The 18,876-nt window shown below is 33.4% G+C and overlaps 1 protein-coding gene across 1 annotated transcript in view; it reads left to right on the top strand.

The window, feature by feature from the left end:
• Positions 1–2,530: 2,530 nt before the first annotated feature.
• Positions 2,531–18,876, top strand: part of KLHL1 (kelch like family member 1) — a 197,156-nt gene continuing 180,810 nt past the window's right edge. Inside the window, exons 1-2 of the mRNA XM_081815511.1 lie at positions 2,531–2,709; positions 14,776–14,912. Of these exons, the coding sequence (XP_081671637.1) occupies positions 2,567–2,709; positions 14,776–14,912 (280 nt within the window). The 5' untranslated portion in view covers positions 2,531–2,566. The remainder of the gene's footprint in view (positions 2,710–14,775; positions 14,913–18,876) is intronic.

The raw sequence follows: 18,876 nt of genomic DNA, 5'->3' as shown, positions 1-18,876 counted from the left end.
TTACATTTAGTTTTTACATACAGTTTTATATTTAGTTGCTAGTATTTTGCTTAGGATTTTTGCAAATATGTTTAGAAGAGAGAATGGCCATTCATTTTCTTTCCGTGTAAACTCCTTTCCAAGTTTTGTTTCCGTCTTATATTTGCCTCATTAAATGAGTTGAGGAAAGGTTCTCTTTTTCTGTTTTCTGACAACTTTTAAGAAAGTCTTTTTCTTTCTTCCTTTCTGCCTGCCCCCCTCAGTTTTGTATTGATTTTACTGTCATGTGTAGTTTTGTTTTATCGTGGATGGATAGTGAATCTTGAATCTTTGTTTTGATGTTTTTAACACATTTTTGAAAACCCTTGGCCATTATGTCTTCAGATGGCTTTTGCCCTATCATATCTCTCTCCTGTTTTTAAGACTACAATTATTTATACGAAAACAATGAATCATGGATCACTACATCAAAAACTAATGATGTATTGTATGGTGACTAACATAACATAATAAAATTAAATTAAATTAAAAAAAGAAAGAAAGACTACAGTTATATATTATAATCCTTTCCCATGTTTCATTTGTTTCAGAAACTATTGTTTTTATCTTTTTTATCCCAATATTTTACTTTCAATATTTCCTACTTATTTTTCAGCTTATGTTTGCCTCATCTGCATGCATTCTGCAAGTTCAGTTCCTCTATCAAAATTTTAAGTTAAATTATTACATTTCTACATGATTTTTTCATATAACCTAATATTCTTGAAACACTCCAGATTGTTATCTATAGTAAAATATAGTAATGACAGTTATTTTCACATCTATAATTGTGATACTTCCTTTCAGAGATACATCTGGAGCACCTCCAAGCCTGTTTCTATTACCTGTTTTTCTCCCTAGGTCTAGTTTATTTATAGACCTGCTTTTTTTACCTTAATGTCAAGCACTACACACATGCACAAGAAATCAGAGTTTCTATGAGGTTACCTTTTTCTAAAGGTTTTTATTTTGACTGTTTGTTGACATTTAGATTGGTACATCACCTTAATGCACTCAGAGACATCACTGATTCAGACCTAGGTTTCTGTCTTTGTATTATCTTGTCAATTTCTATTTCCCTTGCCTCCTAGGATAGAGCCCTTCAGAGAGTTCAACTGAGACCCTGTGTATTTACCAGAGTCTCTCATCTTGCTGGTCCTTGAATTCAAATTTTTATCTTTCACAGTCTGTTTAGCTTCTCAATCTCCAATAAGTCATTTTCTGCCTGTCTAGCAGTGCTTCAGATCACAAATACCTCTGGGGAAAAGTGGTGCCCAATGACAGCCTTTCTCAAACTTTCCTCCTTTATGGCCCCTCATTTGTTTCTCAAGTTCTGCTACCTTTGGAGCCCATAAAATTCCAATATCCATCTTTTCCTCCAAGCCCCACGATACTTTTTCTCAGTTTCTTACCCTGTGCTGTTTATAATTAGTAAATACCTTTAGAGGGAAAGAAAAAACAGTATAGAATTTTGAGCTGACTTCCATGAGTTTTTCTTTATTCTAAGATCTTGGTCTTTCAAGTCTTGGTTGTCTTAGTAGCTATTGTTAAATTCATTTAGTTGTTTTGAAATTATATGTAACATTTTTTTCTGGTGAGGGGTTTAGTCAGCTACAAGTTATTGCCCTGTAATTGGAAGCAGAATTCTCCATACTTTCTGTTTTGAAATAAGCTATTTCATTATTATTGTTAAATATCTAATTCATTTTCATTTTTAAATTGTTTTAAGGACTTAATTAGCGCAGCATCAGAATACTTGACTGGGTCTTCTGGGCCTATCATGCATATACTGAGAGTCTTCTCCTTAATATAGAGTATGGTATTTTAAAGACTTCATTGTTATGATATTAACAGATTTAGTAGCCGAACTTAAGTATCATGAATTTTTCAAAATTTTAAAGTTTATCACATAGACATTCATATATATGGTTAAAATATTTGTTAGTACTGAGCTACTACATTTTGTAATTTTTTTTTAATTGGTTGGGCATGGAATATGAAACTCAACAATTTACTTTTAAATTTATTGCCAATTTGTTTTACAAACCATGTTTCATAATTTCTCATCATGAAAATCACCTACTTCTGTAAAGGAACATTTACTATAACCTCACAGGAATCATAATTTAGAATAGTATAATTAGATGATCTACCTCAATTTCAAATGGATTAAGTTAACATTTTATTAGCAATCAATTTTAGAAGAGGCATGTTAGTAATTTACTGTTTCTGTTACTTTTTCAGGTTTTTTATCTTAATGTCCTACTAAATATAGATAACCTATCTTTGAAATCATTTTAAAACTAGAAAAAAAGATAATTAACAATTCATTTATTGCTTCCCAGAGCAAATTATTTCACCCAAAATAGATCTTTCTGACTTACATTAATAATGATTAACATAAGGAGACATGCATTGATTTTCCCTATAAAATTCTAAAACTCTGTGTGTTGTTTTGGACAATTCATAGCACTTTATAAACACCATCTTTTTGTGTGTGATTTGTAGGCTGACAGCACCTAGCCATTCATTGACACCTCAAAGTGATATGGACTCCAGTAGCTCTGAAGAATTCTATCAGGCTGTCCACCATGCTGAGCAAACCTTCAGAAAAATGGAAAGTTACTTGAAACAACAGCAACTCTGTGATGTTATTCTGATTGTCGGGAACCGAAAGATACCTGCACACAGGTATAGTAACTTGTCTTTATTGGATATAGAAGTGACAGTCTGGTATGTAGAATACAAAACATTCAATGATCAGAGAATTAAGAATCCATTTTTTTTGTGGTACAATAAAACTTTATTAATGGGCACTGGGATTTGAATTTCATATACTCTTCACATGTAATGGAATATATTTATCCTTTGATTTTTCCCACCAATAGAAATGTAATATCTGTTCTTAGCTTGTGAGCTGTGCAATAGGCAGCAGGCCAGACTTGGTCCACGGGCCATAGTTTGCTGATCCCTGTGTTAAAGAACTCAAGATTTCAAGCCTTTGATTCATGGAAGAAAGAAAGGAGTTCAAATGCAATTTGAAATATTTTGACTTTGATATTTTGTTATGAATTTCCAGGTATTTTATAATATATATGGTATGTGGATACTTTATTATAAAAATATTGTTTGTTTCCATGTGTTTATTCATTCAGTAATTGTTATGCTCTCAAATGTTGTCAGGCTCAGAGATTAGATGATCAAAAATCTACTGTGAATGAAAGTTAAGATTTTCCAATAAGAACATCAAGAATAACTTGATATTCCATCTATTAACACATGTCGTCTTCGTAGTATTATGCTTTAACTGCAAAAAAAAAAAAAAAGATGAAGCATACAGGTAAATTTGCAGAATTTTAAATCATAATATAAATGTATTCTACTAACTTTGTCAAATAATCATAGCTAAGTCTATTTATAGTAGTTGAGAATCCACATTTTTGAGGGAGCTTGAGTTATTTTTCTTCTACTCTTTATTTCTTTTGGGAGGAGAATTATAATGTCATTTTAAGTAATCTCTTTTAATAAGTAAAGCAAATATAAATACTTCAAAAATAAAACTTCCTCTACCTAGGGTTCATACATAGTCCATTTTATGTGACTCATAATTGCACTAAGTGGAAATCCATTTTAACTTAAGAGAATGTACCTAGGATCTGAAATGAGATATATGTTTCTGCCAAAATTAAAAGGAAATTAGGTTAGGGCGCCTGGGTGGCTCAGTTGGTTAAGCGACTGCCTTCGGCTCAGGTCATGATCCTGGAGTCCCTGGATCGAGTCCCGCATCGGGCTCCCTGCTCAGCAGGGAGTCTGCTTTGCCCTCTGACCCTATCCCCTCTCATGTGTTCTCTCTCATTCTCTCTCTCTCAAATAAATAAATAAAATCTTTAAAAAAAAAAAAGGAAATTAGGTTATCTTGGGTATATATTATTTGTTTCAACTAGGAAATTCAAAGTATTTCATGTTAATATTTTTATTTTGCATTTATTAATTTTTTAAAAAAATTATAACATACTAATATTATCCTTAAGGTACAATATATTTGAAAGCTAATGTACTTTTAAATATTCCCTATATATCTGTGATTTATAATTCTAAGTTACATGAACTGAACATCCAATTATTTTGTGCATTAATTTCTTATCAGCTTACTTATGAAAATTAATTAAATTTGATGTTGGGTTTTTTTACTTGTTTCTCTATTTTTTATTTTGAAATTGTAATTGGGAAAATAATTTTAATTTAATTTTGATACTTCTTATTTTATTATTTTAAATAGTTGAATAAATAGGCAAATAGCCTTAGACTACCTTGATGTATATGTTTAATACTATTAATGCTGATGAATTTAGAAGAGGCATAAGTTACCAACATATAAAAAATATTTTCAGTGTACTCCTCTTTCCTATACTTTTAATTTAAATTTCGTTATGTAGATAATATATATACATCTAAGTGCTGACTATTAAAAACATTCCTGAAGAATTAAGCTGTATTTCTACTATGATAGCAATATTAAAATGTGAAAGTGAATTTGATACACTAGAAATGCATAGGAGGGAACATTTAGCATTGAATAACTAATGTAGGTCTGGTAGGGTTCAAAATATCAGCTAACTCTGGCAACAATTCTAATAATATACTATTCACACGCATTTTCAAATATTTCTATGACAATGCATTATTATTGGCAAGAAAGCCATTAAAAATAGTCATTATTATTGAGATATTTAATGTTGTAATATGTGTGGCAAATATGCAAATTATCCTGAACTATCATCTAAATAACATCTAGATAAAAATTCTATTGTAAGAAGTATTCTTAATTTGAGAGTGTAACTAAATTTACTTTATTTAACTTATAAATTCATTAAATATATATATTATATATGTGTGTGTGTGTTTAAGAAGATAGAGGGACTCAATCAACTCAAAAGTATATTAGCACATCAAATGTTCGTTAATATTTTAAAAAAGCGGTGTTGCATGTAATTTACAGTCTTATTTTATAGCCTTATATTGGTAGTAATTTAATATTTCTCATTTAATATTTCTCACTTGAAGCATTTTTAACCAATATACTGAGCAATTCTCTCATGTTAATTATATTCTACATTGTTTTCTTTGTTACTCTTTTTATCTAGATCATCAATATTATTTTCTAAATAATGTAATTATATAAGTTATTTTAAAATAATCCAGATGACTAAGAAATAAAATTGCTTGTTGGTTTAGATTATTCTAAAACATCAGAGTAATTATTACTTTTATACATATTACTCTGAACATTTAAATATTTTATATAGTTAGCAGATATTAAAGCAAGTAATTATTGTCAACCATCTATATTTTCCTTAAATGTGACAAGAAAAATTTTAGCCTAAGGCTCTCTGCTAAATTAATGCAAATAAGGATTTATATTTATTTTATACCATGAGTTAAGACTTAGTACTACCTATTTTATAAATAATTTATATAGTTATGATTCTAAGTTAAACATACATTAACAATATGTGGGAAAACATTTATGGGGCACCGGAAAAAGGCAAATGCTGTTTTTAGTAACTGCAGATACATTGCACACCCTTATTTACAATTTGTACAGTAAAATGATAGTAATTAATGCAAGATTAGTTCTTTGCTTTAAACAAATAATCATCTTAGCTATAGTAACTAAGGAATGGATTTTGAAGTTATTTTGTTATATTTTGATTAGCACAGATGAGAAGAGTATTGCCTCAGGGCAAAATATATATGATGTTACAATCATTAGCACTGGAACATGGGGCTATTATAATAATTTCAAATAATGAAAAAAGAAACAACTACACTAAGACCTACTGCTCCTTCAGGAAGGACACTGAAAGCTAATCTTATAAGCACACTCACTAAATACCCATTCATAAAGTCATGTATATTTAATTAATTATTATCTCATCATTCAAAATTTTCAAATCAATCCCCACTTAAGTTAATAGATTATGACTATTAAAGGGCTCTCCATAAAACCCTTTGTTTTTGTTCTGGTTATATTGTATATACGTTTTTAACCTGATATAAGTAACAACTATCAATGTATTTATGAAATGCCATGTTTATATAGATACGTTTAATTACTACTACGCATATTTTTAAGTAAATTAGTTCTAAAATGCTAATAATACTTAAGATGACACACTAATACCGCTTTGGCATGGAAAATAATCAAAATTCTGAATTCATCTGTGCTTTAAGTTTTCAGAGAAATTCTAAAATAAATATAAGCTTCTCATAAATGGCCCAGAATAATTGATTAGCAACAAGTGAACCAAGAAACTAAATATAAATCCCTTAGTACTAAATATAGAGAACTTCTTGCTAGGTAGCTGCCTGTAATCAGGGATGCCAGATGCTAAAAATTAGACTGACAAGATCAATATTAATAATTGGACAGCCAAATTTTCTTTTCTTTTTTTTTTAAGATTTTACTTATTTATTTGTCAGAGAGAGAGAGCACACAGGGGGAGCGGCAGGCAATGGGAGAAGCAGGCTCCCCATGAGCAAGGAGCATGATGCAGGACTCTATCTGAGGACCCTGGGATCATGACCTGAGCTGAAGGCAGACACTTTAACCGACTGAGCCACCCAGGCATCCCTGGATAGCCAAATATTCTTTTTTTTTTTTTTAAATGAGCTATTTTTTTTTTTGAAGAGTGTATTTATTTATTTGTCAGAGGGAGAGAGGGAGAGAGAGAGAGCACCAGCAGGGAAAGCGGCCGGCGGAGGAAGAAGCAGAGTCCTCATTGAGCAAGGAGCCCGATGTGGGACTCTATCTGAGGACCCTGGGATCATGACCTGAGCCGAAGGCAGATGCTTAACCAACTGAACCATCCAGGTGTCCCGCCAAATTATCAATGTTAGGAGAATTAAGGGGTTTTCAGGGCCTACTTTGTTACAATGTACAGGTATAGAATGAAATATCATTTAGCCTGTGAAAGTCTTTTCCCTCTCTAGCCATTATTAAGAGTAAGTGCATTCGACAGAAATGAATGAGAAAATCTTAAATAACTAACATTCTCTGAGTTGGAAATAATATTATTTATAATTTTATGTGCATAGAAACAGTGTGGAAGGATATATAACATACTGTCAATAAAGCCTATTCCTGGGAGATGGGAGTGAGCAGGATAAAGAGGAGTTAGCATTTTTTTAATGTATAAATATATATATTCTTTGAACTCTTTAGAGTGGCCATGCAATAATTCATGATCAAATAAAGACTTAAGTGAAAAATAAAATGGTGATATGTGATGGAGACAGATATAATCCTGCTCTGTAGACCAAAACCCTGGGCATTTCATTTAACATCATATTCTGTTTTCATTTTTGTCTATGTTTGATAATAGATTTAGTTATTTCAAGAATATATATATCATAAATATATAAGTCATATATATATGATATATATGATTTTAGTGTTTTTTATTGAGCACTAGTATCATAAAAATAGTTGAAGCTAAAAGTGGCATTTGAAATGATGTATTTAGAAACACTTAGGGGCTCATAGACACTTAGAAACACCTGGGTGGCTCAGTCTTTTAAGTGTCTGCCTTTGGCTCAGATGATGATCTCAGGGTCCTGGGATCAAGCCTCAAATCAGGCTCCCTGTTCAGTATAAACCATACTAGTAAAGCTAAGTATAGAGTCAAATTCAGAATAATTTAAAACTGTAGTGTCATGTGTTAATCACTTAACTCTAATATAGAGATTAGAAAAAAAAAGAAGACAAAAGTTTTAAAAATAATTATTGCTATATAATTAGTTAATGGATGTACAGTATACAAAGAGGTAATTTGTGACATCAAAACAAAATATGCAAGGAGTAAAAAAGTAGTTTTTGTATGTGGTTGAAATTAAGTTGTTATCAGCTTAAAATATTTATAGTTATATTTATAGGCTGTTTTATGTAAGCTTCTTGGTAACCACAGCACAAAAACCTAAAGTACATATACAAAAGAAAAAAGGGAAAGCATAACATTATAGGAAATTATTAATTCACAAACAAGGATAGCAAAAGACGAAGACAGGAACAAGGGAACTACAAAACAGCCAGAAAACAATTAGATGGCATTGTAAATCCTTACTTATCAATAATTATTCTAAATATAACTGGATTAAACTGTCCAATCAAAAGGTGTAGTATGACTGAATGGAGTCAAAAATAAGACCCAACTATATGCTGCTTACAAGAGACTCACTTCAGCTTTAAGGGCACACATAGTCTCAAAAAGGAAGGAATGGAAAAAGATATTCCAAGCAGATGGAACCAAAAAGAGAGCAAGTATAACTATAGTTTTTATCAGACAAGATAGACTTTAAGGCTTAATGGTAGGAAGAAACAAAGATGGTCATTATATAATAATAAAGGAATCAATTCACCAACAGGATACAACAATTATAAATATATCGTGGTAATCATTTTTTCAACATATATGTGTATCAAATCATATTTTATGCCTTAAATAAATGATATATATTAATAATATCTCAATAAAACTGGGAAAGGGGGCGATAAGAGAAGCTGAAAAACTTTTGTTTCACTTGTTTTCCCATCATGTAGGTATCACTTTAATGTCTTCCCTCTACTTACTACTGATATTCAGCAGTACATGAAGCATCTTTCCTTGCATAAAACAAATGTATATCAAACATGTATGCCTTGGTCTATTCCCTGTTGGTGATGCAAAAGGATTATAAAACATGACACTTTTCCACATGAAGTTTGCAATAATCTTGAGGACGAAAGAATAACCTGTAGGACAATTAAGGAAATTGTAATAGTTATCATATATTACATTATAACTGCAGTGGAAATATATAGTTTTGATTCCAAATGCAAGAGATAATCAAATAAGGTAATGAGCGGTTTTTCAGAGAGATTGTGTTTGAGGTCAGCCTAATGGAAAAGAACAAGTGTGCTATTTTATTTTATTTATTTATTTATTTTTTTAAAGATTTTATTTATTTATTCATGAGAGACAGAGAGAGAGAGAGAGGCAGCGGGAGAAGCAGGCTCCCAAGGAGCAGGGAGCCCGATGTGGGACTCGATCCCAGGACCCTGGGATCATGACCTGAGCCGAAGGCAGACGCTTAACCATCTGAGCCACCCAGGCGCCCAAGTGTGCTATTTTAGATAGAAAAATATGGGAAAATAGAGAAAGAAAGAATTTGTGAAAATTATGAGATACTGGCTTAGTTAAAGTGGAGTCATTTGTATTGGAAATCCTGGGAAATTAAGCTGTAAAAGTAGGACAAAAACAATTTTGACAGATTTTGAAAACCAGTAGAGAAATTTGGATTTGAAGTCATGTATAATTAGAAGTTCTTGTAGTTTCCTGAAGAGGGGAGTAGCATAATTAAGTCAATAATAAAAATAACAGTCCTAATGTTAGTTAACATTCAGTGTGTTGGCAGTTCTGTAGAAATAATGTATTAACAGCTACAATAGGCTGCCTATCATAATTTACAAAGATAACTGAAAAATGGGACCACTTTAGAAAATGTACAAAAAATGGGCACAGCAAAAGCTAGTTAATGGTCTAGGAAGCTGTTAGAGTTAATCCAGGCATGAAATGAGTATTATATAAATATAGAGAAAGAGATGAACTGAGAAATATTTTGGAGAACCGTGTCATTAGTAAGTATTCCTGGAAATAGAGCTGGAGACTGGAATTCAAGTATGCATGGTTTATTTATTTTTTATTTTTTATTTTTTTTCCATGCAGGACATGCCCTCTTTAATACCCATCACCAGGCTAACCCATCCTCCCACCCCCTCCCCTCTAGAACCCTCAGTTTGTTTCTCAGAGTCCATCGTCTCTCATGGTTCATCTCTCCCTCCGATTTCCCCCCCTTCATACTTCCCCTCCTGCTATCTTCTTCTCCTCCTGCTATCTTCTTCTTCTTCTTCTTCTTCTTCTTCTTCTTCTTCTTCTTCTTCTTCTTCTTCTTCTCTTAACTGATATGAGGAATTCTTAATCTCAGGAAACAAACTGAGGGTTGCTGGAGTGGTGGGGGATGGGAGGGATGGGGTGGCTGGGTGATAGACATTGGGGAGGGTATGTGCTATGGTGAGCGCTGTGAATTGTGCAAGACTGTTGAATCACAGATCTGTACCTCTGAAACAAATAATGCATGGTTTATTTAAAGAGCATTCTCAGAAGAAAGGGAAAAGGATAGGGCAGAGGAAGGAGCAAATCAAAGATGTAGCTGTCAGCTGGAGCCTTGCTTCATCCTTAACTCCCAAGAAGCTCTGGAGCATGACTTGCTGCAGAGTTAGTCATACTTTGAGGAAAAAGACAGCATCTTACACTCTGCTTTTATTATTAATTGCCATTGGGCCCACTCACAGGTGACAGTATGGGGAGGTTGTGGAGGTCAGGGGATGAGGTAAGAAGAGCCGGACGCATAAACTCCCAGGGAGGCAGCTCCTATTGGGCCAAGTGTGATTCTAGGAAAGGGATAGCTGGGACAAGTCAGATGATATCACTGGCACTGGGGCATAGTTATGCCTCATAAAGAGGGTCCGGCCAGAGTGACCACACAGTCCAATACAAAAGGAAAGATGGATTTTATGTCATTTTTGATATAGGCAATGAAAGAGAAGGAGACAAATAATGACTTCATAATATCTATTCTGAAAGTTCAATATATTGGTGGTGCACAAGTTAGTAACAGAGAAGTAAAAATGAAAAAAGAATCTCACAAGGAAGACTCTGAGTTTCGTTCAGAGCATCCTGAGATACTACTGGGCTATCTGGTCAGCAGTTTCTGTAGGCATCTGAGATACATAGCAAGATTTAAAACCACCATAATGATAATAATTAAGGCCATGCTCAAGGATGATTCTGAAACAAGGAGTGTTAAGGCAAAAATTTAGAGGTCTGAGAAAAAACCTAGGGTAATGAGAGGCTCAAGAAGTAAGAGTAGAGAGAGAAGTCAATGAATCAGAGGTAAGCTGAGATAAGAAAGTCTATACTACCTTAGCTAAAAAGGGAATTTTAAGAAGAGGAGGAGGTCAGCAATGTCAAACACCACCAATAAATTGGAGTAGGGCTAGAAAAGCTTAATAGATTTGGAAGGAAATAAATTTGTGATGACCTCAGTGAGAGATTTTCACAGAATGGCTGCAAGCATTCACACATTTATGGGTTTTCTTCTCTTGCTTCCTTTGCATTAATAGAATTTATATATGTGCATGTAAAGATATCACTTTCTTTTTTTTTTTTAGATTTTTTTTTTTAATTTATTTATCTGAGAGAGAGAATGGGAGACAGAGAGCATGAGAGGGGGAGGATCAGAGGGAGAAGCAGACTCCAGCCTGAGCAGGGAGTCCAATGCGGGACTCGATCCCGGGACTCCAGGATCATGACCTGAGCCGAAGGCAGTTGCTTAACCAACTGAGCCACCCAGGTGCCCAAGATATCACTTTCTGTTATGCATTAAATTCCTCCTCCAAAATCTAATTCCCATCTCATGTGTCACTTAATCTAAATGCAGTATAAACTTGTTTTCACTTCCATTACTGAATGAAAGAATATAACATATTTTGTATGTTATATTTGATTGAGAAGATTTCATGTAATTAAGATTGAATTCTACAGGTCATATATTTTCCTCTATATGGATGTGACCCTGTTACAAATAAAACCTTTCTGTGTGTAAGATTAAACTGGTTAACTTTATATCAATATACTTCTTGTGCCCTAGGAATGATATATATCTCTCTGGTTTATGACAGCTTATTTTCATAGCATATAATGTTATATTTAGTTCTTTTGATAAAACTGTTTTGACATGATATATCTAATTGGTATGTAATAAATATTTGAAGATATCTGTGTCTTCATTATTTTGTCAGATTTTGAGAGTATAAAGAAATAACATGTTTAGTTAACAAATGGCTCAATTAAATGTGTAACAAATTGATAAGTTTAAGTATTTTAAACAAGTTTCCACCCTAGGCATTCATATTAATAGGTAGCTAAAATCATGGATCCCATAAAGTATGTTGAAGGATTTTTTTTTTTAGTTAAAAGAAGAAATGTCTCTCTTTGTTGAAGTTAGCTTTTATCATGTCCTTCACTTACGTAGAAATAAGACATAAAGCAGATAAAATTACAAAATAAGTAGGGCGCCTGGGTGGCTCAGTTGGTTAAGCGACTGCCTTCGGCTCAGGTCATGATCCTGGAGTCCTGGGATCGAGTCCCGCATCGGGCTCCCTGCTCAGCAGGGAGTCTGCTTTGCCCTCTGACCCTATCCCCTCTCATGTGTTCTCTCTCATTCTCTCTCTCTCAAAATAAATAAATAAAATCTTTAAAAAAAAAATTACAAAATAAGTAATTGAAAAAGAATATCTCCTGATTTGAAAACTATGAAATATATGACAGACTATATATATGACTCTCAATGCCTAAAATGTGTAATATCTGCCTCTTTACAGAAAAAAATATTTTGATCCCTACTCAAGAAGAACCACTTTAAAAAAATACATTCATCTATATGCAAAAAAGATGTAGCTAAAATGTTAATGAATGAGATTTTTTGAAAAAAGACAATGAAAAGATTCACCCAAAAGAACAGATAGAGAATATATATATATGTAGAATTAAAGCCACACATAATTTTATATACATTAATATACATCAATAAATTTTAGAACCGAGATAAAATGGGTAAATTTAAAAAATATATGAAATGCAGAAGTTGATAATGAAGAAATAGAGCACAAAAATAAGCCTTGTAGTTTATTAAATAATTAAAATGAGATCATGTCACCTTTTCTCATAATAGTCAAACCAAAATATTTTTTCAGGTAAGTTCTGGAACATCTTAAGGGAAAAATTCATTGCTTTCTTCTATAAATCATTATACAAAATTAAAAAGAGTTGAAGCTGCCACCTCATTTTATGAGGCTATGTAATATTAACTCAGAAGTCAGATAAGAAGAGGAGGCTGGGTGTCTCAGTCATTAAGCGTCTGCCTTAAGCTCAGGTCATGATCCCAGGCTCCTGGGATCGAGCCCCGCATCGGGCTCCCTGCTCTGCATCTCCCTCTCCCACTCTCCCTGCTTGTGTTCCCTCTCTTGCTTTGTCTCTCTCTGTCAAATAAATAAATAAAATCTTAAAAAAGAAAAGTCAGATAAGAAAATACAACAAAAAAATTATAGGTTCATCTCTCTTGTGACTATAAATAGAAAATGCTAAAGATAATTTTGATTGAGATAAAGGCCTTTTATGAATTTTAACACCTATATATTATAACAGTGGTTAGCAAAGCTAGAAATAAAGAGGTCTTTCTGACATGATAAAGGTTACATACCAATACATTCAACAAGTATCTTACTAAAAGGAGAATCTTTAGATGTGTTTCTTTGAAGATAGAGAAAAACACAAATTTTCTCCCCTGGCACAATGACTGTTCAGCACACCACTGGAACACTGGAGGTCCTGGATGAAGTTTTCAGAAAAGAAAAAGAAAATGAGTTATAGAAAATAAACAAGGATAAGACAAAATGAGATTATTTGCAGGTGATAATAATCATCTACCTAGAAAAAAAATAGCAGAGTCAAAAGAACTAGAAAGATAATTCAGTAAATATGTCAGATAAAAGATGGATTTATGAGTTTCAGAATTTTAAACCAGCAAAAACCAACAAAAAAATAGAATTTTTTAAAAAGTTACTACACATAATGCCAACAAAACTGTAAAGTATGAAGAAATCAACCAAGAATATACAAGACGATTTTAGGGAAAACTTTAAAATTTGAATAGAAAGCAGACAGGATATCCTGAAAACATGGAGATATATTTTGTATTTTTGTGTTGGATGACTTTATATCACCAAAAATAAAATCAGAAATTCAGTGCATTTTTAATTAAAATTCCATTTAACTTATTCGAAGAACTTAACAAACTTACTTTAAACTCTAATGAAGAATAAAACTTCACTAATAGTTAAATAAAAATAAAGACAGAGGACTTGCCTCATATGATTATAAAGACATATTTAGACTCACAGTATAAAAAGAATAATATGTTCTTACAAGAACAGGCAAATAAGCAGAAAACAATAGAAATCTCAGAGACAGATTAGTATACATTCAGGACGCAAATTCTCAATATAGATGTGCCATTAATTCAGTGGGGAATAATCAGAGTCTTTAGTAGGTAGTGTGGTAAAAAGTGAGTATATAGACAGAAATAAAATTGGATTCCTATCCAAAAGGATGGAAGAACTAAATGTGAGAGAAAAAAATATGTATTTAAAATGATAGAAGAATGTTCTGTGACCAAAGGTGGAACAAGATTTCCTAACTCAGTTTTGAAAAGTACAATCTATAAGGCAATAAATAGATTGATAGATAGATGATAGATAGATACAGAGATAAATAGATGATAGGTAGGTAGATAGATAGAGTACCTCTATACTGCATTCTTTTTTTTTTTTTAAAGATTTTTTATTTATTTTAGAGAGAGAGAGCGAGCAAGCAAGCAGGGTGGGAGGAACAGAGAGAGTCTTAAGCAGACTCCACACTGAGTGTGGAACCTGACACAGGGCTCCATCTCACGACCCTGAGATCATGACCTGAGCTGAAACCAAGAATCAGACGCTTAACCAACTGAGCCACCCAGGTGCCCCTACACTGCATTCTTATTGACACTTAGCATTTGCTGCTTTAAACTCATGACCTAAATTAGACCCTATGATTCTTTCAGGCTTGTTCTGAGCTCAGTCTCCGACTATTTTGCTGCCATGTTTACAAGTGATGTTTGTGAAGCCAAGCAAGAGGAGATCAAGATGGAAGGCATAGACCCCAATGCCCTCTGGGACCTTGTCCAATTTGCATATACAGGTACAGTGAAAGAATTATAACTTCATGTTGATGTCTTGTGAATTTTAGAATTTGAGTATAAAATTTAAAGCTTAAAAAGTGTTTAGTTTGTATCTTTCACTTTTTCAGTTGAAAAATTATCTAACGGGGAAAAATCAGACTACCTTTTCATTTGTCATGGAATCACAAATGTATATATGTATACATATACCCTATTCCCTTCTACAAAGGTCATAATAAGCTTATAAAAATAGTCAATGGAGGGTGCCTGGGTGGCTCAGTCGTTAAGCGTCTGCCTTCGGCTCAGGTCATGGTCCCAGGGTCCTGGGATCGAGTCCCGCATCGGGCTCCCTGCTCGGAGGGAAGCCTGCTTCTCCCTCTCCCGCTCCCCCTGCTTGTGTTCCTGCTCTCGCTATCTCTCTCTCTGTCAAATAAATAAATAAAATCTTAAAAAAAAAAAATAGTCAATGGAATGAGCTTGGGAGACAAGCAAAGAGGTTATTAATTATCAAATAAGAATTTTTTAATGTCCATTCTGAGAGCATTAGGAAGGGAAATAGATTCTCATTTTCTTTCCTATGGATTGGAATAACTCTTTTCTCCTTAAAATGTATTATTTTAATATTAAAATCTTCACAGAACATTTAATGTGGACTTGACAAACTTAGCTGAAAAGGACGATGAAGATACTTAGTTATGGAAATGACTACTTTTTGAGGCTTTTCCTCCTGATCTACTATGTTGACATTTTCTAATGGCCTTTGCACTATGTTATATTTAGTGCATTCAAATAAGTTTGCCAATTTAGCAAACATTTGTTAATGTTTCTCAGTGTGCAACTATCAGCTGTATCTCTGGAGAATAAACTAATGAATAAGATGTCTTAGCTTTCCAGAAGCTCATAGTCCAAGTAGAGAAGAATTAGATGAAGGAATAAATATTGATATAATGTGACACATTAAGGGAGTTAGAAGGCATAAAACCTGCTGTTCAAAGCATTATCAGGACTCCTATTCATTTAAAACATTTTAATAGTTTTCAAGATTATTGTGGTAAGGGGGAGACATTATAATAAAATCTTGTGATAGAGGCCAAGGTAGATGGTATGAATTGAAGTTATATATATATATCTACCTATATAGATAGATATATATATAAATAGAAGTTATATATATATATATAGTATAAATGGCAGGTGGCTCATTTTGCCTGAACGCTCAATCATGGTATGAAATAAGAAAAAATGTAGGCTAGGGCCTGATTATCAAAACAGCAGGACCCTAGCTTAAGGAGCTGTGTTTTTGCAGCATATCTCGTTACTGGGAAACATGAGATGGCATTGTGAAGATCAGCCACTAGAACCAAAAGGCTGTGGGACTAGTGGGAATCTGTCTTCCTGAAGGAGGATTTGGCTTCTCATAGAAGGGAGTTTGCTAATGTAACACTCAATCAGTAAATTAAGCCTCTTTGAAAAGAAAAATGCTCATTCTCTGGGTGCTGAATCTCAAAATAGCAATGTGATGGACAGACATACACATTTCCCAGCCTCAGTTATTTTTATCTTTTTTCATTTTTTAAAGATTTATTTATTTTAAAGAGAGAGAGAGCGTGCACAGGCAAGCATGAGTTCCCATGCAGAGAGGAGCGGCAGAGGGAAAGGGGGAGAGAACCTCAAGCTGACTCCCCACTGAGCATGGAGCCCTACTGAGCTGGATCTCACAACCTTGAGATCATGACCTGAGCCAAAATCAAGAGTCAGGCACTTAACTGACTGAGCCACTCAGGCGCCCCTGCCTCAGTTATTTTTAAATTATATTTTGTCCAAGAAAATATTGGACTGGACAAAGGTAAGTGAGTAAACAAGTATGTATTCAAGGCTGTTGCAATAGGGGAAAGAGACAAAATTCAGTCTTTATTTAATTCTGATGAAACAAAGGGAGGGAGAGATTTTTAAGTGCTAGGATGAGAGAACACAAACCATCTGTGTTTGCCATTTGGCATTACCTAAAGGAAAAGTAAACTTTTTCCTATCTTTGTGACATAATGTAGCTTTACAACTTAGAGCAAGGTACCCACTCAAATTATACTTCTATTCTCCCACAAAAACTGAGAGATAAGGGTACTATCATCCTTGAACCTGACATTTCAAAGAGAATGCTTCCGGGTCCTTGAGAACAAGATTCCTGGGTTGTAAAACTGGCAAAAAGGCTTTAAAAATTACTTACATCTCCAAGGAGTAGAGAAAGAATTTGTAAGTACAAGTTTTCTGAAGTAAATGCTCTGAGAAAAGGGAGACCAAAGATCTAAAGTTCAGAAGTAATCTGTTTATATCTTAGTCAAGCTGAAGGATCATTAAAACCATCTTAGTCAAGTTCAATCTGCATACAACCTGAAATAGTAACATATTGGATCTTTGGCCTCCCAGCCAAGAGATAACAAACATAACCACATTATTGTTTCCTTGAAAGGGAAGGATCATGAAGCTTATATTTTAGGGATCCTTCTAGCAACAGAAAGGCATAAATCCAACCATTACAGTCTCCATGGCCTGGCAACCTTGCATTTCTCTTGTTCAAAACTAGGTCAAGAGACACTCATCATCACGCAGCACAAAGTTGGAAGGTGTTTCAAAGCTCCCTGCTGAATGTAATGACCTAGATTTGCTCAGCTTTAGGGAGGGTAGACAGGATACAAAGTGGCCTTTCAGTTGCTACTGCTACTTTGGCCTTTGGTGCAACATCCATAGCTCCCTGATGGTTGATAAATTTCTAATTGTTAGTTTATAGAAATATTAGATGAGCAAATAATTTGCAAGCTAATATTGGGAGAATTTGGGGCATAAGATAAAATACCTTGTCTTTTGATATATATATTTTAACAAAATATGACAATAGAAGAGATCAAGTGAGCAATGACAGAAAGGGAATAATAGGATATATCTGTTTATGTGTCCATTTAGGTAGTGTGTTAGCTAGTCTCTGAGACTTTTCTTGGTAGTAGGTTAAAAATAAATGCATCACAGAAGAGGGAAAAAATGAATGAGCAGTAAAGATACATAAAGGGTCAGCTATTTGGTAATATTTCCTTAAATTTTGAGGTATGAGGGGCTTTTGAGAAATTAAGGAGGATCAACTCTGTAAAGAATTGATAGTTAACTATTAGCTGTAGAAGTAAAGTGTTCAGTAGAGATACATAAGTTCGCTTTAAAATGATTTAAACAGATAAAATTTCCATGAGATCTCGAAAGTCTGTAAGGTTTGAAAGAACCATATGTAGCTAATTTATGTCATTAATGTAGAAATTAAGGAAAAGAATGAAAGCATAAAGTAGCTTGCAATAAATTTTTGACTAAGATAAGCTTCAGTGATTATAGGGTTTAATAATCTTTGATTTGAAGAACGAGGAATTACCCCTTAAATAATTTCAGGTAGTAAAACTTGCACATGGTCAGTCATGGGAGACATCCTCCCTGTCTACCTCTCTTTTCTCCTACTCAAGCAAATTAGAATAAGAAGTGGGACCAGGGGCCTGGTAGAGCTTCTGTAAGAATGAAGGCAAGTATATATAGATTTATTTTTCTGGTAACTAGGAAGAGTGACCTGGATACCCAGGATGTGATGGCAGTGGGGGTGATAGCTCAAAGGGAATATGAATATTTTTAAAGGAAAAACATGTAACAATAAAAAGACTAATACTAGCAATATGTAAGATAGGATAAAGAAACCAGTAAGGTCTTTGTGTTGACAAAATTAAACAGTTTTAGAAGCATAAAGGATTAAGATACAACAATAAAAATGATGTCTGATTATTACAATATCAAAATTAGCTTCTTTACTTAAAATAAAAGGCACCATTAGGTCAATTTTTTTTCACACATTGTCATAGCTCAGGAATGGAAAGGAAATGAAAATTTACACTAATGTTAGAAGTAATTGTATATCTAATATGAGGTTCATATCAATTTTCTAAGTTCTTTTTTTTTTTT

Source organism: Leptonychotes weddellii, chromosome 3 (genome assembly GCF_054177405.1).
Source record: "Leptonychotes weddellii isolate Sample4059 chromosome 3, ASM5417740v2, whole genome shotgun sequence".
In the NCBI taxonomy this organism is placed as follows: Eukaryota; Metazoa; Chordata; class Mammalia; order Carnivora; family Phocidae; genus Leptonychotes; species Leptonychotes weddellii.
This window is presented reverse-complemented; position numbering and strand designations above follow the sequence as displayed.